The 25,442-nt window shown below is 38.0% G+C and overlaps 1 protein-coding gene across 3 annotated transcripts in view; it reads right to left on the bottom strand.

Moving 5' to 3' along the window:
- EGF (epidermal growth factor) overlaps positions 1-25,442 on the bottom strand; it is a 101,135-nt gene that overhangs the window by 31,059 nt on the left and 44,634 nt on the right. For all 3 annotated transcript variants that reach the window (XM_019026088.4, XM_019026089.4, XM_055385738.2), the window contains exons 6-15: positions 23,448-23,573; positions 21,920-22,042; positions 20,920-21,042; positions 19,598-19,723; positions 18,362-18,498; positions 13,733-13,881; positions 8,050-8,154; positions 6,621-6,844; positions 2,725-2,892; positions 1,889-2,038 (exon numbers count right to left, since the gene is read on the bottom strand). In XM_019026088.4, coding sequence (XP_018881633.3) covers positions 1,889-2,038; positions 2,725-2,892; positions 6,621-6,844; positions 8,050-8,154; positions 13,733-13,881; positions 18,362-18,498; positions 19,598-19,723; positions 20,920-21,042; positions 21,920-22,042; positions 23,448-23,573 — 1,431 coding nt within the window. The remainder of the gene's footprint in view (positions 1-1,888; positions 2,039-2,724; positions 2,893-6,620; positions 6,845-8,049; positions 8,155-13,732; positions 13,882-18,361; positions 18,499-19,597; positions 19,724-20,919; positions 21,043-21,919; positions 22,043-23,447; positions 23,574-25,442) is intronic.

The following is a 25,442-nucleotide window of genomic DNA, read 5'->3' as shown; positions in this document are numbered from 1 at the left end:
ACTACACAGCTTTTTAACACTCTATGTAATAAAATAAGAAATACATATAAATTATTTCAGTGCATACTAAAGTTATGATGGTTAGCTAGAGGAAAAACATAAGTAATTTTTGAATTGTGAGCTGAAACTAGCCTCTTTTTTTCATTGCACATTATTTTACTTGAAAAAATGGCTTAATAGCACAGGAAAACTGTGCTATTAACACTTGGGTACATAGCAAACATTCACTTTTCCTCAAAAATGAATGAAGTGAGCCTATCACCTCAAGGAATACAGCTGGCAATAATTGTTGCCAATGTCAGATTCCACATTGCAACTAAGCTTTAGGAAGCTATTGTCTGTCCAGTTTTGGTATAGTGTCAAAAGAATAACATCCAAAAAAGGCACCTCAAAGGGCTATTATAATAGCCCTTTTCCAACTCTATGTCTGTGTGAGGCCAGATTTTGTTCGTAGACTTCAAGCATGTTGAAGTTGATCATCTATGTTAAATGATAACAGATTTAACATAGATGTAGATATGAGAATCCAGCTGCCCTCTACTAAGACAGACACTCAAGATATCAATGTAAAACAATGTCACTCTTCTCACTACATATTTTTTGCTTTGGAAAATATACTTATTTCAGTTATTTTAATAAAATGTATATTAATAGATAATACATTTATTGTAATGTCAATAGATATTTTTCAAATCATGTTGTAAATTTTCATATAAATATTGATAGACATACATAAAAATTCTTTGAGGTTCTCAATAATTTTTAAGAGTGCAAAGGGGTCCTGAAACCAAGAGGTTTGAGAACTGTTGATCTAAGGCAACAATTAATAGAAAGTTCTGAAAACCCAAAGTATCCAATTCTGGTCCATGGCTACTGTACTCTAGCTTGGGCAACAGAGGGAGACCCTGTCTCAAAAAATAAAAATAAAACCCAGTTTCACAAGAAGATTGTTGTGAATCAATAAGAATTATTAATTTTTAAAACTCTTGACCATTGACTACACAGCTTTTTAACACTCTATGTAACAAAATAAGAAACACATATAAATTCTTTCAGTGCATACTAAAGTTATGATGGTTAGCTAGAGGAAAAACATAAGTAAATTTTGAACTGTGAGCTGAAACTAGCCTCTTTTTTTCATTGCATAACTTTTGTTTTGTTTATTTTTCATCAGTCTGTTACTTTACTTATATTTACACCATGCCTACCAGATAAATATAAATTTTTAAAAAATTTAATAAAATATAAATTATCTTTGGTATATTTCTGCTAGAAAGATATCAAGGGATGAATCCACAGGTGCCCAGATTGTTTGGGTGCACGTTCAAGGGAGGCAAATAAGTACTACTGGTTATACCTCACACTTGGTTTACTCTTCCTCTTCCTCAAAGTCATATCTAGTTTGTAAAAAAGTACATCACAAGCCTTCTCAGGCTGGATTTCCCACATTTGTTTGATATCCTGAAGTTATTTTTTATAAAGGACTTTGATTTTCTTATTAAGACTTGTCATGTGATAAGAGATCATATACTACTACCTCTAAAACTGAGGACATAAAACTTCTAAACAAAATATCGCTGAACATTTTTGTGAGGTGATAGCATTTTGACATTTATTTCCAAGCCTGGGACCCACTCCACTATAAATGGGGAGGTGGAGGGCTTGGAGCTTAAGACTGTTACCACTAGAGGTCAATTGAATTTTGCCTGTAATAAGGAACTCAAAACTCAGCAGAAGAGAACAAATAAACAAACAAATTCTTAGCATTCCTAAAAACAGGAGAACTTTTAACATCCAAAATATTCAAAATCAGCAAAAGCATAGATTGATGTACAGCTGTATTTCTGAGCCAAGGTGAGGTAATTTGCCACATAATTTATTATATTACCTGCCAACAGCTGATGACCATCCAGAGCCAGACACATTTTCCCATCTGAGGCTTTCATAAAACCTTCACGACATGAACACCAAGCAGTTCCAAGCCTCTGTTTGCAAATATGTTCACAGCCTCCGTTTTGATATAAGCAGGGATCTGCTCCTAGTAGAGAAAAGAAACAAATTCACAAGTGAGTTTGAAGATGAAAAGGATGCCATTAATGCAAGTCTACAGCTTGCTTTTAGGGAGCTACAGCTTTTAGGGAGAGAAATGCAGTGTATCTAAACAGAGGGTATATCAATAGCTATTTCAGAAGAGTTCCCCCAAGGAGCCACTGATTCTAAGATAAGCCCAGAATGTTATTACCTTATTAGTACTGAGTATAGCCAGCACTTTTTTCAAGAAGCTCTTTAGTCAAATGTGATTCTTATTTCCTGACTCATCATCTAGTCAAACTGACAAAGAGCAATTCAGAAAGAAGAGCTACTATAAAATGTGAAATGCCTTTTCCATTTGCTCACTCCTCAGGGGTATGGAAAGGTCCAAGTGTCGACAGAAGCTTCCACTGCCGGTGTCTAAATTGCCTGCCTTAACCCAAGGCTCTTTGAAATGCAGCAGGTAAGTAAAAGTTGTTCAAGAAAAGAGGTGAAATTGGAGGGATAAAGCCCCAATTACCAAACTACCAGATTGTCTTAAACAAACCTAAATCTTAGAAAATCTTAACATCTACACAGTTAGTGAAAGTTACAAAATCCCCTCCACCCCCACCCCAACTGCATGACATCAAACAATTAAAACAGTTGCAGATTCCAGCCAAGGAAAGACTGTGTAACATCTCCATTATGTACCTGGTTTTGCCAATGGATGAACCACAACCAGTGATGAGGGCTTCAGCATGCTGCCTTGGAGACGTACTCTATCTTTGCCAGTCCTCTTGTTTACTCTTATTACTGATGGCATAGCCCAATCTGAGAACCACACATAATCCTCAAACACGGCTACAGCAAATGGGTGACCTGGAAACAATTCAAGTTTGTTAAATACACCTTCTTTGTCTTTGCAATGACTATTTACGAAAGGACAAGGCTTGAAATTTACACAACATTCCTACACTAAATCAACTCTTTAGCTACTCAGCAAGTTATAAGTGAGCCACCGACTCACACACCTGCCTCAAGGAGAGCCCACATGAGGAGGGAACGTCACCTTAGAATGGGAGCATAGTGGCATGAGGTCCCAGCAAGGCCCACTATCACCCAGCACTTGCAGAGTGGGAGAATGTGGGCTGATTGTCGTCCTAGCCCCATGAAGGAGAAAGGTGGAATTTTCCTTGTTTAGTACATCTGTCACTATTTATAGACTAAACTCGAGTAACTTATCTTACCACTCTTTGCCTTAGGTTCCTACTCTTTTGAGCAGCAGTAATAAGCGGTAGATCAAATTCGCATGTTGTTGTAAGGATTTTTTAAAATTTGAGGTAATTGTATAAGAGTCTCCCCACATTCCCATCTCCACCAACACATTTGCCTGCATTAGTCCCCCACCTTCTTTCCCCTCTCTCCTTATTTAATATTGACCTGTGCCCCTGATGTCACCCTTCCTGCCTTCTCTAGGGCCTGGATCCACCAACAATCACCCCCTTTCTCTTACATCTTCCCTCTCTTCATTCCACTAGCTTTGTTCCCTCTGTCTACTATATCCTCTCTCCCATCTTCATTTCCTCATCCCCGTGACCCCTCTAGCTCCTCCTTGTCTCTTTCCTTCCCTTTTTAGCCAAATTTTTGAAAGAGTCATTTATTATCTGCAGCCTCCATTTTCATGCCTCCTACTAACAGTAAGTGGGCATCTTTCTGAGCCCACCTTCACCAAACCTACCTCTCTGTGCCACTGGAACTGCTCTGAGAAGGCACGCAAGTATTGAATACGCAAGGGAATGTTTTAACGTTCTATCTCAGGTGGTTAGAGACTAAAGCTAAGGAGGCTCAAGTTGGATGTTTCAATCAAGGCTACTCACATTCCCACAGACCACTCTTTTTGTAAACGAGCAATGGATTTGACAGATTAGAATGAATGTCTTCCCCTACTGGTGGCAAACTCAAATAACTTGTTCTGGTTACAGTGAGTCTCCACTTATCATTGTTGATCAGGGTCATTAAGATTCATTCTAGTCTCTGGCCCTTTGTCCCAAATTAAAGCCTTAAGTACAGCAAGGGAATTTTTAACATAGCTATAGTTCTTTTTTATCACGGTGAAAAAGCATAACAGAAAACTTAACGTCTCAACCATTTCTAAGTTCAGTAGCGTTAAGTACATTCACACATTGTTGTACAACCAATCTCCAGAATTTTTTCATCTTGCAAAACTGAAACTCTATGTCCATTAAACAACTTCTCATTTCCTCCCCCACATCCCCTGGAAACCACCATTCTCCTTTCTTTTCCTATGAATTTGGCTACTCTAGATACCTCAAATAATTGGAATTGTACAGTACGTGTCTTTTTGTGACTAGCTTATTTCACTTGGCATAACGCCCTCAGGAATTAATCCATGTTAAAGCACATGTTAGAATTAGCTATAGTGTTTAAACAAATACCTCACACTAGACATAATCTTTCTTATTTTTTGTTTATAGAAGAACCACAATTAATTGCATTTTAAATTAAGAATATCTTCAACCTTTTAAAATACATTTTTAATGTACAAACAATATTATGTTTTTATTGCATACAACATGGTGTTTTAAAATATATATACCTTGTGGAATGGCTGAATCTAGCCAATTAATAAATGCATTACCTCAGTTATCATTTTTGTGGTAACAGCACGGAACATCCACTCTTAGAAATTCTTAACTGGCAGCTGGGAAGCCACCACATATATACCAGTAGATGGCACTGTAATAATGGGAATGTTACTTACATAATTTAATATAAAATTATTTGATAATGGCCTTCAATAGTCAGTTGTATTAGTCATATAATATAGTAGTAATATAAATGATACACAAAGTATCTGCTATGCTTTTTGGTTTAAAATATGGTGTCCTCACATTCTGGTTAGAAATTTTCAAATTCCTTTCTACCTTTTTATGTCAAAGATACAATTTTACATTTATTTGGGTGATGTATTTTTTGGTTTTTGTATTTTCTTGAGACGGTTTCACTCTGTCACCCAGGCTGGAGTACAGTTGCACAATCACGGCTCACTACAGCCTCAACCTCCCAGGCTCAAGTGATCTTTTCACCTCAGCCTCCTGAGTGGCAGAGGGATTACAGGCACTCACCACCATGCCCAGCTAATTTTTGTATTTTTAGTGGAGCAGAGTTTCGCCATGTTGGCCAGGCTGGACTCGAACTCCTGGGCTCTAGTGATCCTCCCACCCTGGCCTCCCAAAGTGCTGGGATTACAGGTGTGAGCCACCATGCCCAGCCTGGATGATTTTTTTTTTTAATAATGTATGTGTTCTGCACTAGATTCCTTGGCTTTACAGATATCGTATTTGTTTTACCCTCCACTGTATCTTCAGTTCCTGTAATGTGTCAGTAAATACCCCTGAAGTAAAAGGATGATAAAGTCTAAGGTTGTGCATAAGCATATCACTTATTGTGAAGTATATCTTTAATTTTTAGAGAATCTTATAAATACATAAAATTTTAAATTATACTTAAGCCAAAGAGAATGGGCAAAATAGGTATCTTATACAGATTATTAGTTTGTTAGCTTCTTCCTAAATGAGAGAAACCATGTTTTTTCATCTTCCCAACCAATTTCTAACTCTCCAAAGCATCTTCAACACTTCCCTGGCTCTCATTTTCTATATGCAATCTGTTACAAAATATCTTAATTTTTTATGCACAATAATTTTTAATATCATAATCCTTCATTCCATTTTTAAATGACAATGTTCAAACTCAGACCATCACCAGTTGTTGCCTGGACAACCACTATAGGCTTCTAACAGATTTCCTTCTCTCCAAATTCCAATCGAACTCCTATACTTTACCTAAGCAGCTATCCAGAGATGCCAATCTTAACATACACATTTTATGTGCAAGAACATTCAACGCCCCTCTACTAAATTCAGAATTTAAGTTTAGTCAACATATCCTGGTAGTACTAACATACAAAGACCAATTTTTGCAGGCTTATAATCTTTTGTCATCATCTATTTACCACAAGGCCCAGTTTAAATACTGTCTTTGTACATTCCTGGAGTCAAAATAAATTTCCCACTGCTTATTTCACTGCCATTTTGTACTTCTTTTAACAGCTGGCATGAGCTACAATGTTTTAAAGATATTTATGAAAATATATGACACCCCATGTAAAATCTGAAAATAATAGGGGAGGAAACTATATTAATCTTTGCACAAGTTATCAACTGACATTCGTTCATGCCTAAAAGTGCCTATAATAGCACTGTTGTGAAACAACTTTTCTAAAACATAAGAAATGAAAACAGCTGAACCAAGTTCTTATTCCTAAAGGAGTTTAGAAAATTTTAATATTTTTATTCTGATTTTGGGGCTTCTCGGAAAGAGAAATGATTATGCAACACTATTTTTTACCCAGTATTCCAATGTTAAGGTAAGCCTTGCAGCTCATGATGCCCTGGAGAAGTCTGTCTCTATTCCATATTCACCCATACGGCTAAGTGGTATGTGTGTGTGTGTAAACGTATTTTGTATTTAACACTCATAAACACTCAGTCAAGATGAAGAAATCACCCATCCCAAAGCCTCACCTACATCATTCTGGGTAAGTCTTCGGCGTTTTGAACCATCCAGATTGGCCATTTCAATCACAGACTGCTTGGCATCGCACCAATACAACTTGTCAGTTAAGAAGTCAATCGTTATTCCACTGGGCCAGATTAGATCAGAGCTGGCTATAACCAGTCGGCCAAGGCCTTGGAGGGAAGAACTTTCAATTCGTGGATTAATCCCTGTATCAGTCCAGAATAATCTCCTTTAATCAAGAAAGCACACAACAAATAATATCTGCATGAAATAAATTATTCTGTTCTTTCATCATTGAAAATATCAATGTAAATTACTTCATGATATACTAAAGTGGTACACTAAGGAATACAGAAGAAGAGATAGCGCTGTATGTTCGGCAAATAATTTTGAAACACAGAGCAATTAACTTGTCTATGTAAAGCATCTTCAGAAAGAAATGTTGAATTAAAGCTCAGATGATTAGATTAAAAAAGAAATTGGTTTAAAAATTGCAATATATGACTAATCAAATAGTCATGAGTAAATAGGCTTGAGTAAAATATTCTTGAATTAGCATTTTGTACTGCAAAAAGGCAATGAAATCTTGCTCGCCTGTTCTTCTGTTATGCATATGTAAAATTCACTGCATTTGTAAAACTACAACATAAAGGAAAGATCGTATTTATCTGTTACCCAGTTTTATGCAATGTACTCTATTAACTCAGTTAATTTCAACTTCCATAAATCAGGTGCTGGGCACATTTTTTTTGAAGTCAATATGTTTCATAATTTTTATTGGCCTATTTAGAAATGGTTTACATTCTCACAGTTTTAATCATTTGGCTGGCTCCAAATCAATTATCAACTACTATCAATATATTATCTCCCATTAATCATTGTGAAATTTCCAGTGTAAATAAAATAGGGTTGGTTTTTATCTTTGTTTTTTAACAACTAGGAAGAAATTCTTTATTGTCCTTAAATCTCTAATCTGTAAATGAAAATGTGTCACTAACTCATAATTAACAGCATAGTCTTCTAACCTTTCACAGTTTCCGTTTTCTGTCATCTAAAATCTAGGAATGACCTATATCTTATGATTTTTCTAAACAGAATCTATAAGTCATATAATCCAAATATCCTTTTCTGCTCAGTAAACAACAATGCAAATTTTTAAAGAAAATAGATGAATGAGCTTGAGTCTAGTCGGTTAATAAATTACAGTGCATTTTTCTTTCAAAAACAAATTGAATTTATTTAAAAGAGCATATTAACAATAAAATTATTATACAATAATAGAAAATCAAGACATTAAAAGCATGAGGAATTCATGCTGAAGATTTGAACAAATTGCACGGATTTTCTTGGTTTCTGGTTTTGGACACTAGCATATCAACCATGAACTGTCACATGACCTCTGCAGAGCAGTGCCTTATTTTTACAAATACCTACTTGGCCATTGGATGAACAGCAATTCCTCGTGGTTGAGAGATGTTCTCCTTAGCGATTATTTTGGAACGTTTCCCATTTAAATCACTCCTTCCAATCAGAGATTTCCTAAAATATGTGCAAAATAAGGGAGTTTGTTATAACACCTTTACTTTTCAAACAAAAATACTCCTTTCTCTTCTTTCTGAAATGCAAAGATAGGCATTCTAAACCAGCTCCTATTTCTGTTTCTCTCTCCCTCTCTCTTACGCTTTCTCTCTCCCCCACCCACAAACAAAGTAGCAGCAATAAGCCCACAAATTTTATATTTTTAAACACTTTTAATTAGCATCCCAATATTTATTCCAGGTAATGAAAATACACAATGACAGGACAAAGTAAAAGGATTGTGTCAGTGGCTGGGTGAGGACATTCTCTTTATAACTTCCAATCACCTGCTGAAACCAATGGAAGCCAGAAGCAAAGAGACTGTTATCCTCATGGGATCATGAAGACGAGGGAGACAAGCCAGCACAAAGACAGTAGGTGGAGATTTACATTGGCTTTAATTTTCTTCCATTTAATTCTAAGACAAATGGGAGTAAAATTGTCCCTCGGCATCTGTGGGGGATTGGTACCAGAACTCTCCAAGGATGCTCAATTCCCTGATATAAAATGGCACAGTATTTGGATGTAATCTACGTACATTCTCCTGTACACTTTAAATCATCTCTAGATTACTTATACCTCATGTAATGTAAATGCTATGTAAATACAGTTATAAGTTATTGGTTTTTATTTGTATTATTTTTTATGACTGTATTCTTATTTTTAATTTAATTTAATTTTTGAATATTTTTGATCCAAGGTTGGTTGAATCCTCAGATGTGGAGGCTGTAGATAAACAGGGCCAATGGTACTGAAATATTACTTGCTAATCTTTACATTAAATAACCCAATGGAATCTGGCAGGGTAGAAAATTCTTATTTCCTGATTTTTCTATTTATTTGTCAAACAAATATTTACTGAGCACCAACTGTGTGTCAGGGATTGGTCTAAGCATTGGAGATACAATAGTAAATAAAGCCCTGTCTCTGTCCTTATAGAGCTCATAGTTCAACAGGAACAGAGGGAGAGAGAGGCAGAGGTGGGAGGGGAAGAGAAAGGGTTAGGTGGACTGGACGGGGAGGGGAAGAAAAGGTGGAGGGAAAGGGAAGGAGGAGAGGTCGGAGGAAGTAAGAGGAGAAAGAGGGAGAGGGGATTATAACACAGCAAATGAAAGCACATGCTGAGAAGAAGGATGTAAAGAATGTAATTGGAAGACTCAGGGAGGGTGACAGGGTGGGTAGCCTGGCCAAGCAGGGATCAGAGAAGGATTCCTGAAGATAATAACAAACGAAGATGAGAAGCAGGCAGCCAGGCAAAGGTGGGTGGGGATGGAAAGAGTACCCTAAGCAAGGGAATGTACATATACAAGTTCTAAAGTACAGGACCTAAAGAATGTGGGGCAGTTATACTTGCACTTTAGAAAGTTTGCTGTGGCTTTAGTGTGAAAGGGCGAGGCAGGCAGGAGATGACGGTGAAGAGATAAAACAGTAGCAGGAGAAATGGAGAAAACTGGATGAATTTAAATGCTAAACATGACTCTATAGCATCCCTGCCCCCTTCAGGAGCAAACAAGGGATGATCAGCAGCTTCTTGGAGCAGGTGGGACCACAGGCAGAGGGGATATAAATAGGGCTAAGAAGAGCCTCCCTTTCCCCTGTACTGCCTGCTTTCCCTGTTTCCCTGCTGCAAACCAGAATATATAACCACCTTTAATTCATTCAATAAACATCTGTTAAAGGCCTCTCACCTTGCTCTTGAGGGCAATGTCTGCATGAAACAAGCCTGCCTAGAAACACAAGGTAGGGCCATTCCCTCCTCCCGGTTTTACAAAATGCTAAGGAGACCTTCTCTGGTGGCTGGTTCACCAACTATTTTCTAGGTGCTGTGTAGGGAACAGGACTCTATGCACAGGGCTCTATGCACGGGGCCTTATTCACAGGCAGTATGCAGAAGAGAGGTGAAGGTAAAACTGGCTCAGTGACTATGCTGGGTTGGGAACACTTTGCAAATTACCAACTAAAGGCAGTGGAGAATTTGAAACCATTTCTACTCCAGTGCTACTTTAAAAAGATAATTTTACTCCCGGATGAAGTGGTCATAAGAAGGATACTGCTGGGTGGAAGATATTTTTGAACTTAATGTGTCAAGTTCTGTTCTCAGACACAACTGTCACTGTGCCTCTTCCCTTGGTGGGAGGGAAGAAATTCTGAGGCCACTTGCTTGTGACCAGGGGAGATGAAACTGTCACTTCTGATCTCATGATGATCTCTAATCATCTTAGAGATGAGAGACATCATCTCTAAATTCTGTTTCGGGCAGGAATTAAGTGATGAGACGAGAACGACATAAACTCCTGACTGTGCAGCTGTCTCAAGGCAAGATTGCTGGAATTTACTTTTAAAGCTCCCCCAAGATGTTCACCTAATATACTTCTATTTGATTCAGCTAGAGAGAAAATCTCATACTCCAGTGTTGGTAGTGAGAAACCAAAGACCAGCAGGGATATTTGGGTTCATGGGAGTTCAAGCATCACCTTTAATCTAGTGGTGTGTCCTTCTCTCTCTAACCATTATCTAATCGTCCCAGTGTCACTGAGATCCTCCAAGAGAAAAACTCACCCTCCTTCTAGGGTAAGAGGTGTCCATCAACAACCCTAGAAGAGTGATTTTTTTTTTTTTACCTCATATTAGTTTTTGTTACCTCAAAAGAATGAATAAATAGATAGCTTATATTTTTACCCTCTTGATTCTTTACTAGGCAATTGACTTTAGGAATCAGTATTCCTTGATACTAAATAACAGCATTACCATTGGAATTTTCAATGTGCTTCCTTCCTACATTTAGATGTTAATTTGAATCCGTCTTTTCCTAGGCCAAAAAGGAACTGCAAGCATCCCACTTTGCCTCTTTTGATTGGCTAAGAGTTACCATGTGATCTAATATTATGAGATTGGAATCTCAGTTATTTACATCCAATTTCTAGGTAATATCAAGGTTTCCAAACCATAAACCTCTCATTTCCAGATAAATTAAAGGTTTTCTTTTAGCAGCTGCCTTTAGAGCCAGGAGGACTTAAGAAGGGCTTGTTATTACTGAAGCCAATGAACTGGGGAATTTAGGGTCTGATTCTCCAGGAAACAGTGGTGCCTGTCTATCTCCTGAACGCCTTGCCTCTGCAGTCGGTACCATGGTGCTATTAATCAAACACTGTTAAAATTAGAGGTCCCTTGTGAATGTGGGGAAATATGAGAAGACTTGGCATCCTTAGTGGACCCGAGAGTGGTTGACATCTGCCATTTTGATCATCGTTTACCCTTCTGAGAACAACCATGTACAGCACTGTTATTATACACAGCTGACATTTAAAATATTCTTTTAAGTAGGTTCAACACAGAGGAGGTCATTATTATGATTTTTATAATTATTACAACTGAAGTTGATTTTAATTTGTCACATGACTCTGAGTCAACCATATGTTAAATCCACACTGGCTTGGGGCGGTGGTACATCTTTATGACTATTAAGAGAATATGCTTTGCAAATGGCCATCTTTGAGTTCCAATTACAGATCCACATGGTACTTGTTGACTGCTTGACCTTGGGAAAGTTATTTTACCTCTCCAATTATCAATTTTCTTAATCTTTAAATTGGAGATAACAAAACTTACCTTTGGGGATTTAATAGTGTCATGGATATAAAGCACAGTATCTGGTGCGTTGCAACTATTCAGTAAATAAATACTCAGATAATAAAGAAATGAAGGTATGATTAGATGAACAAATGAATGAATGAAAGAAAATATGCTCACCTTGGATGTAAAATGGCCATACTGTTGATAACTGATAACCATATCATACAGATAACCACATCAACAGATTTTTTTTTTTTTTTTTTTTGAGACAGAGTCTTGCTCTGCCACCCAGGCTGGAGTGCGGTGGCGCGATCTCGGCTCACTGCAAGCTCCGCCTTCCAGGTTCGCGCCATTCTCCTGCCTCAGCCTCCCGAGTAGCTGGGACTACAGGCGCCCACCACTCGCCCGGCTAATTTTTTGTATTTTTAGTAGAGACAGGGTTTCACCATGTTAGCCAGGATGGTCTCGATCTCCTGACCTTGTGATCTGCCCACCTTGGCCTCCCAAAGCACATCAACAGATTTTTAAAAACCTGTTTCCCATGGATTATCCTGATAAAAAGAGATATTTCTGGGACACAAAATGCCTATCCCCAAGCATAGAAACCCATTCCCTGGGACTTCTCCCTCTGTGTTGAAACTGCTGATTTCACAGAGGTTAAACCCTCATTCTCCCTTCTTTTACTTTTACTTGGTTGCGTTGGTACCAGATGTTCAGGATGGCCACCATTTCACTTTCTGGCTTTCCGTTACTCTGGGAATATATCTCAGAGTACATTGCATCTCTAATATTATTTTGTGAGGGGTCTATCGTTAGCAGCTTCTCTTATAGTTCTGTAAGGAAGTGGGACCTCATTCACACGCAGAAGGGATACAGCCATTTCCTTCCTGCTTCCTGCCATTCAGTTCTGAGGTTCACGCAGGCTGCATACACACCAAGTACAGTAGCCCTTCCTGCAGCTCTGAGAGTGGGGTTTCACAACTGCACTCTGGTTCTGTTTTTTCCCACCACAGGGAAACAAAGAGCATCCCTCTTATCTCATGCACTTTCCTCACAACTCCAGCTGAAGTTCTCCTCCCTCCTTCATGCTTGTTTTAACAGGGAGTCAACATTCTAGTCCAAGATTTGTCACTTGCATACCGAAGCTCATTCCATGGCGGCTCCCTTTGGGAGTGTACACCTGTCATTTGGCAATTATTTATGTGTGGCCCTATGACATTTCTTGAACTGCTATTTAGACCAAGAATTTGTATTAATTATTTTGCTGGGGAAATATACCTTATCTCCCCAGCTAAACTAAGAACCAACTGAAAAGATGGAGCACATCTTAGGCTCCTCTGTATCTCCCATGTGACTTAGGAGAAAGTCTTATTTCCATAGCAGATGCTCCGAGAATGCTTACTGCTTATATTCAGACAGGTTTTGAGTTTCCCTGATAACAAAAGCCTGAACTGCCAAAACACAGGCTACTTTTTTTATTATTATTATATTTTAAGTTCTGGGATACATGTGCAGAACGTGCAGGTTTATTACATAGATATACATGTGCCATGGTGGTTTGCTACACCCATCAACCCGTCATCTACATTAGGTATTTCTCCTAAAGCTATCCCTCCCCTTGCCACCCACCCTCCAAAAGGCCCCAGTATGTGATGTTCCCCTCCCTCTGTCCATGTGTTCTCATTGTTCAACTCCCACTTATGAGTGAAAACATGCAGTGTTTGGTTTTCTGTTCCTAACACAGGCTACTTTCTTGGCCTTCAAAATCCTCCCACGCACACAGATGCAATCTTGACGAAAGGAGGAAGTGGAGGGAGTGTGGACCGCAATGGTGGCCTCTTTTCTCCAATCCCAACCAAATGCCCAGCAACATTTTTCTGTGTTCAAAGTGGAAGATGAAGCCAATAGTATTACCTATCCCATCACTCCCATCTCACACAGCTTAAAACTGAAGCAGAAAACATACCCTCTGTCTGTCCAATAGAATCTACGGCCAATCCAGTCCACAGCAAGACCTTCTGGCACATCTACTCCTTCCTCAATAAGCCTTTCTCGCTGGGAACCATCCATATTAGCTCTCTCTATCCACTTCAGGGCTGTATGGGCAAAGTATATCTACAAAAGAGAACACAGGCATTTCTGATTTTTTTTAAAACTAATGTGGAATATATACAAATGGCACTAGTCTTTAGGTTGTACAGGGTGTTAAGAGCTTGACTTCGGAGATAGGCATACCTGCAACTAAATTCGAACTAGGCTGCTTCCCAGATACGTGTAACCTTAAGCAAGTTATTTAATGTCTCAGAATCTTAGTTTCCTCATCGGTAAAATGAGGATAATAATATCAATCTTATTAGGTAGGTAGGTAGGTAGGTAGGTAGGTAGGTAGGTAGGTAGGTAGGTAGATAGATAGATAGGTAGATAGATAGATAGATAGATAGATAGATAGATAGATAGATAGATAGATAGATGTATATAGATATAAATATACATATATCCTTAGCCATGTATCTGGCACATATTGCTATTGCTATTGGTATTGCTATAGATAGATAGAGAGATAGATAGATAGATCTCCTTAGCCATGTATCTGGCACATATTGCTACTGCTATTGGTAATTTATTAACCCTTGATCATTGGTCAATGACGTAGCCATCATGCTTGAACTACTGCGGCTTCTGAAAGGGGGCAATGATTTGCAATTAATGAGGGCTACAAGCTGGGCTCAGTCTGTAGCACCCCACTTCACTGCAAGTCAAGAGACACTTAGTCACTGCAGGTCAAAACTGGTTCCCAGTTTTGTCACTTATTTGCTTGATTGCTTTGGATAAATTCTTTAACCTCAATTTTCTCAACTGTAAAAATGAGGAAGTTAGACTAGGTATTTGCTAAAGTTCCTTTAGTCTCTAATCTTATATTCAATCAGATGCCACATAATGACATTTCGGTTGATGACGAACTGCATATACGATGGTGATTCCGTAAGATGATAATGGAACTGAAAAATTTCTATCACCTAGTGACATTGTAGCATTCAAAATGTCATAGTGAAATTACTTTTTCTTATAAGTTTAGTGTAGCCTAAATGTTCAGTGTTTGTCTACAGCAATGTACAGTAATGTCCTAAGCCTTCACATTAATTCACCACTCACTTACTGACTCATCCAGTGCAACTTCCAGTTCTGCAAGCTTCATTCATGGTAAGTGCCCTATAAAGGTGTATCATTTAAAAATATCTCTTACGCCATATTTTTTACTGTACCTTTTCTATGTTTAGATACACAAATTTTTACTATTGTGTTACAATACTGCTTACAGTATTCAGCATAGTAACATCCGCACAGGTTTGTAGCCTAGGAGCAAGAAGCTAGACCATTAGTGATGCATGACTGTAATTTCATTTTAATTCATCCATCTTGTTCAACAGAAGATTTCTTGCCAATGCGAAGCTCTTCTACAGTCTAGTATGCAGCCTATCACACAGGTACAAGAATTTCCATAAGACTGTTTAAAAATGACCCAAAGCAATATACAGATACAATGCAATTCTTATCAAATTGCCAACATCATTCTTCACAGAATTAGAAAAAACAATCCTAAAATTCACATGAAACCAAAAATAAGCCTGAAGAGCACAGACAATACTAAGCAAAAAGAAATAAAGCTGAAGGCACCATAGTACCTGACTTTATACTATAAGGCTGTAGTAACCCAAACAGTATGGTACTAGTATAAAAACAGACACATAAACCAATGGAATGGAATAGAGAACCCAGATGTAAAGTCATATGCCTACAACCAACTGATCTTTGACAAAGTCCACAAAAATATACGTTGGGAAAAGGATATCTTATTCAATAAATTGTGCTGGGGAAATTGGAGTGCCATAAACCGTAGAATGAAACTGGACTCTTATCTCTCACCATATAAAAAATTAACTCAAGATGGATCAAACACTTAGGTGTAAGCCTGAAACTATAAAAATCCTAGAAGAAGAACTAAAAGAAACTCTTCTGGACATTTGCCTAGGCAAAGAAATCATGACTAATCCCTCAAAAGGAAATGCAACAAAAACAAAGATATACAAATGGGAATTAATTAAACTAAAAAGCTTCTGCACTGCAAAAGAAAAAATCAACAGAGTAAACAGATAACCTACAGTATGGGGGAAAATACTTGCAAACAATGCAGTTCACAAAGGGCTAATATCCAGAACCTATAAGGAACTCAAACAACCCGAGAAGATAAAAACAAATAACCCCATTAAAAAGTGGGCAAAGGACATAAACAGACATTTTTCAAAAGAAGACATACAAGCAGCCTACAAACATATGAAAAAATGCTTAACATCACTAGTCATCAGAGAAATGAAAATCAAAATCACAATGAGATATCATCTTACACCCATCAGAATGACTATTATTAAAAAGTCAAAAAACAGCAGATGTTGGCATGGATGTGAAGAAAAAAACAACTCTTATACATTGCTGGTGGGAATGTAAATTTGCAATCCTCTAGGGAAAAAGTATGGTGATTTCTCAAGAGCTAAAAATAGAATGACTTTTTAATCCAGCAATCCCACTACTGGCTATCTACCCAACGGAAAAGAAAGTATTATATCAAAAAGACACCTGCACTTGTATGTTTATCACAGCACTATTCATATAGCAAAGTCATGGAATCAATCTAAGTGTCCATCAATGGATGTGTGGATTTTTAAAATGTGTCATATATATACAATGGAATACTGCTCATAAAAAAGAATGAAATCATTGTGAGCAGCAACATGGATGGAATTGGAAGGCATTATACTAAGTGAAATGACTCAAATAGAACATCAAAAATTGCATGTTCTCACCTATATGTGAGAGCTGAACAATGGGTACACATGGACATACAGAGTGGAATAACAGACATTGGAGACTGCAAGGGTGGGAGGGTGCGGGGGGGTAACAGGTGAAATACTACCTATGGGAACAATGTTCACTATTCAGGTGATAGGTAAATTAAAAGCCCAGACTTCACCACTACACAATCTATCCATGTAAGACAACTGTACTTGTACCCCTAAACCTATAAAAATTTAAAATGTATATATATATATTTTTTAAAGATATGGGTCAGTTGATAATTTAATGAAAGCATTGTAGAATTTTAACTGTGAGTACACATGTGTACATAAACTTACAATCAATAATGAGACTATTCAGAAAATGGTAAGTCGTTAAATAATGGGTTACTCTTCTTTCTAAATGAAATAGAAAAGGTTATGTTTCATAAATACAAATAGGGGTACTTCACTCCACTGGCACTGTGCTTCTCAAACTCTAATGTGCATAAGAATCACCTGATAATATTGTTAAAATGCAGATACTGATTTAGTGGTCAGGGGGGGAACCTGGAGGACTGCAGTTCTAATAATCTCCAGGTGTTGTTGACACTGCTGGCTCAAAGATCACAATTTGAGTAGCAAGAAAATAAGAAAATTAACCCAAGAAACAAAAACCAGCCACCTGACTTAAAATTCATTCTAGGTCTCCACATTCACTTGTTGTAAGAATACTGATTCTGCAGGAATAAAACTAGTTTGGTAATAAATGAATCTTGAACTGTCTTTTTTCTATTAATTATTTTTTTCTGTTATTGTAACTGTTCTATGGAACCATATAGATTCAGGTCAGGGAAAAGAATTGTTTGCTAGTGTTCAATTGCAAAACTTTAATTTACAAAAATACTTCTATTTGGCTACCAATCCATACCTATTAAATATAGAATCAATTTGCTTCACTTTGTTTCTTTTGGCCATTTACCAGACTGCTTCAAATCAGGAAGAAACAAAAGCCCAAAGTTTGAAAGTCTAGGAATTAATGTACCACATAGTAATAACTAAATAATTATGCAGGGTAATTAATAACTATATAAATGTATCATTATTGGGTGATTAATCTCCAAAAGACACTGTAACATCATTTCAAGCACATTCTGACCTAGCACAGATACAACTAAGAAATTAGAGATCAAATGGCCAGCTGATACAGAAATTCTAAGTTACACACAAAACTTACATAAAATGTTTATGTAAATAATGTTATTAGTTAGATTGCCATTCTCACATGAGCTATAAAACTTACATTCCCTGATTTTCATGGTTAAGAGGTCACTGAATCTCCTCCCTCAAAAGACATATGTAAAACACAAATTACTAATCCATACTTCCTATGCCCCAAACTCAACCTCCCACTCCTCTCACTACCAGCAAGTAATAAAAAACCTGGTTATGAAGCTCCTTCTATATGCATGACACTGTGCTAGTCTCCCATCCTCATCTCCAAAGAGGAAGCTAAACTGAAAATCCTGTGTGATCATTTCCAATAAAACGACTAATCGTAGCAAGGACTAGGGTAGCATTATGATGGCAAAAAAGTCCTTAAAATTTCTCAAGTGTTACTCCAATATCTATATTTAACTTGTTCTGTGCCTAATCATTCAGAGCTTAGCAGAGGATTTTCAAGTAGGCCAGGTCATTTGTTAGGATAAAATCCTCTACTCTGTCCTTAAAGCATGTCCACATCTGTTCAAGTAACAAAACCATACCTTATTTTCCACAGGGTCATGATCTAGGGCATAAACCATTCCCATCTGCTGGCTGAGCAGAGTTCCATAGTCTGTTCCATCAAAATGCATGTGTCGAATATCTTGAGAATTGGCAAACAGCAAAAATGGTTGTGGTCCTGTTAACCAAATTTCAAATATGGCTGAATTTAAAACGTGCCTTAGAAACTAAGAGGCATCTCTGACTCTTCCCTTTCACTGTACCTTTTTACCCAATTTCTACAGTACTTGTTTTCTTAATTTCCCTCTAGTGTGGTATAGGTGAAGACAGGCAAGAGGTTGTCCTCTTCCAGGAGGTGACATATTGCCAGAATTTCATCTCTGGTTTCTTCCCTCTCCAGGTATTTGCTTTTAAAAGCTGCTTACTTACAGAAAGAGACAGCGTTAAATAACCAACACCATAGCTAAATGATGCAAGTCTTAGGGTTATACATCTTCTTGATTCACACATACTGAAACACTAATATTAGTAGATTGTATACTTTCATGTCCAAATAAGTAACTTTACCTGGCCTGGGCACTTCTTAAAGGGAGGCACAATGATTTGAGTTAATAGCAAGACCCTTGATAATTTTAAGGATTTAGATTACACTATATTAATGAAGGCCCTGAGAAGTTAACAGTATTGGGGTCTCACTAGGGCAAGGTATACAGGATCATCATTACATGATAGCATTATGAGCATTATATGTTTAAAACATAATGAACCTTCAGGAGATATTAAATCAATTTGGTATAAATCTAGAATTTCCATGGCTGTTGAAGGATGCAAGAGAGGTAATATCAGAAGACAAAAAAAATAGCTGAAGCATACAACTTTATATTGAATTTTGACATAAAAAGGACAGAATTTGTCAGTGTTATAATTATATTCAGTAGAAAGATAAAAATCAAATCAATCAACAAATACTTATTAAATGCCTCTTAACTATAAAGTGTTTTAAGACTTCTTGTCATGACTTTCTCATATACTAAAAATATTCTATCTGATATTACGGCAAATCTTTGCCGGATGCTAATTAAGAATAGAAATAGTCTTTAAAAGCCTGGTTACTAGTTATATTGTTATTACTCATATTATTCATATTTACAATGTGATTTGCTTTTTTCCATTTCAAAAATACAAAACCATAAGCAGTTAACTTTCCATCTTTCTAAACAAAAGATTTTCATGAATTTTTTTTCAGGGACACAGTTCCAGACAACCACAGCACTAACCTGAAGCTGCACAGCTTTTTTCATCCAGTTGTAGGTCATACCCAGGAAAGCAATCACATTCCCAGGATACTGGGCTAAGAGGAATGCAGAGCTGGCTACATCCGCCATTATCAGGTGAGGAACAACCTACAAAAACAATTGCTTGGTAATGATGCTACGTCATCCAAAATATAATTATTTTTCATCAAAGGATGGGGGCGAGTCAACCATTTGTTAATTTTTTTTTTTTTTTTTTTTTTTTTTGAGATGGAGTTTCACTCTTTCACCCAGGCTGGAGTGCAATGGCACTCTCGGCTCATTGCAACCTCCGCCTCCCAAGTTCAAGCAATTCTCCTACCTCAGCTTCCCAAGTAGCTGGGATTACAGGCACCTGCCACCATGCCCGGTTGATTTTTGTATTTTTAGTAGAGACGGGGTTTCACCATGTTGGCCAGGCTGGTCTCAAACTCCTGACCTCAGGAGATCTATCTGCCTCAGCCTCCCAAAATGCTAGGATTCCAGGCATGAGCCACTGCACTCAGCCCATATGTTGATTTTTTAAAACATTTCCACAATCATTCATATGGCTGCAATCAAGGTTATTTTTCAGAGATAAAAATCAAAATGTCACACTACCCTCCTTCCCTATAACCCAACATCTTGGATGTTAATCCTTCACATTCCAGTGGCCCTTGTCCTCTTATTCTACCAATGAGTTCAGGAGCAAGTGCACTGGCAGCTGTCTAGAATGAAAAATCCATTTGATGAGTTTGGCAGCTGGTCTAACTCTTCCTAGTAATTTTTTTCTCTCACACATTTTTAGCTGCTTGGCTTTGTTTTATCAGAAAATCAAAAACACACGCACAATTCTTCTGCTAATTCTGAGTTACATCCAGTTATCTATATACTTAAGTCTCTATGAAGATAAAAGTAGAGAGGTGTTTATTAGGTGCAAGAAACAGACTAAGCACTCTGCATCTGAAGTCTCATTTAATCAAGGTGGCAAGTATCAGTATCTCTGCAGTTGAAGAAACAAAGACCAAGGGAGGGCAAGTATCTAGACCAAAATCAGAACTGCTAGTAACTGGTAATGCTACCTCAGGGCTGTCAAGCCTCAAAGCCCTTGCTCATAAGTTAGACACTATGCTGTCTAAACAAAAACAAAAAAGCCAAAAACCCAAAAACACTAAATTTAAATCTATGTTAATCTGTTGTAACAATATCTTTCAGTATACAATATTGGAAAATCAATTATTCCTTGACAACAAGATCAATTTTTAGATGTCACTGAGCAAATGTATGTTTTCAAACAAACAAAAGGTAAATAAAGCAAATAAACTCACCGCTACATGTTTTCCCATCTCTCTCAAGCACTGAGCCTTCAGGACAGAAACATAAGGGACCTTCTGATGTCAGAACACAGTCATGGCTGCATTCAGACACATTGCGTGGACAGGAAACAAGTTCTAATTAATAAAGAACAAGGTCAAGATTAGTGTTAAATCAGGTTTGCAAAAATTTATTGCAATCAGTTGCTAATATTGCCAGGTGATCCTCCTGCCTTGACCTCCCAAAGTGTTGGGATTACAGGTGTGAGCCACTGTGCCTAGCCTTAATTTTTTAATGCATAATAATGGTATTGTGGTTATGCCTAAAAATTAACTGGATATTAAATGATAGGAAGGAATTATAGTTAAGTTTTTTAGATACAATAATGTATCATGATTATGTTTTTTACATGCCTATCCTTTAGAGATATACAATGAAATGTAGTACCCAATAGTTATTTTTAAAAACTAAAAAATTAAAATAAAAAAGAGATAGACAATGAAATATAAGGTAATACAGACAAAGAAACAGGAAAATACCTATAATAAATAGATTATAGATGATTTGTTTCCCAACCTTAGAGGTTCTGATTTGATAGGTCTGGGGTAGAGTCCAGTCATCCATGGTTTTTGTTTTGTTTTGCTTTTTGAGACAGGGTCTCACTCCATCACCCAGGAAGTGCAGTGGCTTGATTTCGGCTCACTGCAGCCTCCTCCTCCTGGTTCAAGTGATCCTTCTGCCTCAGCCTCCTCAGTAGCTGGGACCACTGGCATGGGCCAACATGCCTGGCTAAGTTTTTTTTTTTTTTTTTTGTATTTTTAGTAGAGATAGGGTCTCACCATGTTGCCCAGGCTGGCAGTCATCCATGTTTTAAAAAGCCAAACAAAATAAAACTCCAAGGTAATTATGATGCACACTGCTGATTGAAGATCACCAACCCAGATCATAGCCACCTTAGAAACATATTGAAAATGAAGAAAACTAATGCAATAAATACTTGTTGCTATAACTTACGATGACATCGTTTCCCATCAGGAAGCAGAACAAATCCTACAGGGCACGTGCAGTAATAGGATCCAGGGGTGTTTTTACACCCAAGAGTACAGCCATGATTCCAAAAAGCACATTCATTAACATCTGCACAATGACAACAGCACAATACATTCAAATGGCTATTTTTGAAAATAAATTGTGCTATCACTAATAAGTCATCACAACGCAGGGTATCTCACACTTGTATATGCTGTAATTGATCATGGAAAGTCTGTTTTCCATACTCTAGCAAAGGGTAAAATAAGTCAATTAAATGATGATAAAAGCCATTTCTATTCTGTCACATTTTATGCTTTTGTTTTCCCTGAGATAGAGTCTGGCTCTGTCACCCAGGCTGGAATGCAATGCCACGATCTCAGCTCACTGCAACCTCTGCTTCCCAAGCTCAAGTGATCCTCCCACCTCAGCCTCCTGAGTAGCTGGGACTACAGGTGCACACCACAACACTCAGATAATTTTTGTATATTTTGTAGACATGGGGTTTTGCTACATTGCTCAGGCTGATCTTGAACTCTGGGACTCAAGTGATCTGCCCGCCTTGGCTTCCCAAAGTGCCGAGATTACAAGTGTGAGTCACCACGCCTGGCCCAGCTTATACTTTCAAATACAGATTTTCATATTAGAATAACCCTTGGGAAAAAGGTAGTATTATTTCCCTTGAAAAGATATAGCATGCCATTTCAGTTAGGGACTCTTGAAAGCTCTTTACAAGCTTAGGACATTTCCTATTGTGCTCTTCACCCTTCAAGACTGACCAGAGCCCTTTCCCTAAATGTGGAAACCTTCTCCAGCAGTTTTATTCTGGCTGAAGCCCCAGCCTTCCAGCTCACTATCTCTATGCCATGGCTTTCACCCATTGGTCCCATGTAAGCAAGGGGTTATAATTAACAGGCAGATGCTGGATTTACCTGAGGTCTCACCCCAGCTAATTCCACTGTATGTGTGCTGCAGCCATTGGATTCTTTTCATCACTAAACTATTGCACCTTCCAGGAAAAAGGACATAGTATTTCTCCTGAGTTCGTTGCACTTGGTCCAGAATCTCAAAACAGGAGGATTCTTAGACAAACCAGCCTGGCTCAGTTTCCCAGGCTTCCTACTAGATCTTCTTGGGATAAGATAGGAGTCACAGACTCTTTGAGACTCTTACGATCCCTATGAAACCACTCCCCTAAAAATGTACACATACTGAAATTTTGCACACAAACGCAGAGGTTGGTAGAATCCACTTAGAGAATCCCTGCCTTATATCAACCCCTAAGCATCCTCTCAGTGTTTGATCTAGAAACACAAGATATGAAGATAGGAAAGTATTATAAAGGTTTTACAAACAAGAAAAAATAAATAAAAAATAGTCTTCAGGGGTTGTGTGGGGGACGGGGAGAATGGACTTGAAGTTGGTTTTCCACTGAGTCTCTGGCTGGCCCACTGAAGACAAGCCGCTGGCTCAGTTGAGCATTCCTCCCCTCAAGCAGCGACTCTTCCATTACCTTCACAGTACTTCCGGTCTCGACTTAGGGCGTATCCCTCTGCACACGTGCACAAGTGTGACTGGAGGTCTTGCCCACACACAGTGCTGCTGCAGTTTCCTTTCCTCAATTTGTGAAGTTTCTGCTCTAAAAGAGAAGATGCTTTATTTGGAGTGGGGCCATGTTTTGACAGAGGACACTGCTAAATCTTTTCCTGATTCTTAAGAGGTCTTACCTCCCTACAACGTCTGCAGCTGCATCTCTCACGGAGGCAAACTTAGCCAGAGCCCAGATTCCCCAGCATCCCGAAGCCCACTTTTTTCTCCAATTGTATTACTTCTCCAAAACCTCTCAGGATTGGGCATCCTGATTAGCTGGAGATGTCATTTCTTAGGTTACGAATACTAAACACTACTTACTAGCTTTTTCATTCTAATGTACTTTTATCACAAAAAAAGCACACATATTCTGCAAATGAAATAATCTGCTTAGGAAATGAAAACAGATTCAAACCTAAGAATACTTTTTTTTTTTTTTTTTTTTTTTGAGACAGGGTCTCCCCCTGTCACCCAGGCTGGAGTGCAGTGGCACAATCTTGGCTCACTGCAACGTCAGCCTTCTGTGTTCAAGCGATTCTCCTGCCTTGGCCTCCTAAGTAGCTGGGATTACAGGTGCACACCACCACACCTGGCTAATTTTTGTATTTTTAGTAGAGACGGGGTTGGCCAGGCTGGTCTCGAACTCCTACCTCAAGTGATCTGCCCACCTCAGCCTCCCAAAGTGTTGGGATTACAGGCATGAGCCACTGTGCCTGGCCAAGAATACTTTTTAAGTGTAATTTTTATAGGTTAGATATGTAAGCTATTTAGCTGTTTTTAACATCATTATTTAATGAACATCTTTCAGACTCAATATATACCATTGCCATATCTCTGCTCCTCAAATTTCTGTAGTTACTGCTGCCAGTGTCCTATGTGTTCCAAATATTCCATAATAAACAGTAAAATCTGTTCAGCGAGTTGGGTGTTTGGGTTGAATTAGCCAGCTATATTGAATAAGTGGTCAATTTTGTACCATTGGGATTTTCAGAGCCAGAATCAAGGGCTAAACTAGTAACACCTACAGTTGGCCCTCCATATCTGTGGATTCAACCAACTTAGGACTGAAAATATTTGGGAAAAAAAATTCCACAAAGCAAAGTTCCAAAAAGCAAAACATGAATTTGCCACATGCCAAGCACGTGAATTCACAGGAATGAAGTGATGTAGGCATTGTATTAGGTATTATAAGTAATTTGGAGATGATTTAAAGTATATGGGAGGATGTGGCTAGGTTATATACAAATACACCGTTTTATATTAGAACTTAAGCATCTGCAGATTTGGGTATCTTGGGGGATACCAATCCCCCACGGATACTGGGGGACAACTGCATATCTGTTTCCAAAAAGTTAATGAGATTTTTGTCTCTTTTGCACCTTATTTTTTGCCCATTTTAAAAACAATAGCACCATTGTAAAATACTATGAGAAATACAGGAGTAAGCTTGAGCGTAAGGGCAGATACCTAGAATGCAGGTAGATACAGAGGCCAGAGGTCTGGCAAGAGGTGAAGGCCAAGGAAAACTATTGGGGTCATGGATTCTGAAGCCATGGCATTGTTAAAATCAGCTAGAGCTGATGTATCATGGGAAAAGCTGAGGACCTAAGGAAAGGACTGCTGAGAACACCACCATTGCTGGGAAGGACACAGGAAACAAATCAGCAAGAGCCTGAGCAAAGCAGGCAGAGGGCCTGAGACTGTTCTCCAAATAGGCTTGGTTTTTCTGATCTGCTTATCTACTAATAAAGAAGTCTCCTTTGTCTGTACCCATTTGCTTCTACTTCAAATCTCAAAAGATAAAATTTCAACACATTTAATTAAATGATCAAATTGGCTTTTATTTGGGATTCATGAATTGGGCAACATCTTGTCTAAAAATAGACAGATGCTACACTGGCTGTGGCAGCACATTCAG

The sequence above is a fragment of the Gorilla gorilla genome, chromosome 3 (genome assembly GCF_029281585.2).
Source record: "Gorilla gorilla gorilla isolate KB3781 chromosome 3, NHGRI_mGorGor1-v2.1_pri, whole genome shotgun sequence".
Taxonomy (NCBI): domain Eukaryota; kingdom Metazoa; phylum Chordata; class Mammalia; order Primates; family Hominidae; genus Gorilla; species Gorilla gorilla.
Note: the sequence above shows the minus strand (reverse complement) of the source record. Positions and strands in the feature narration are given on the sequence as shown.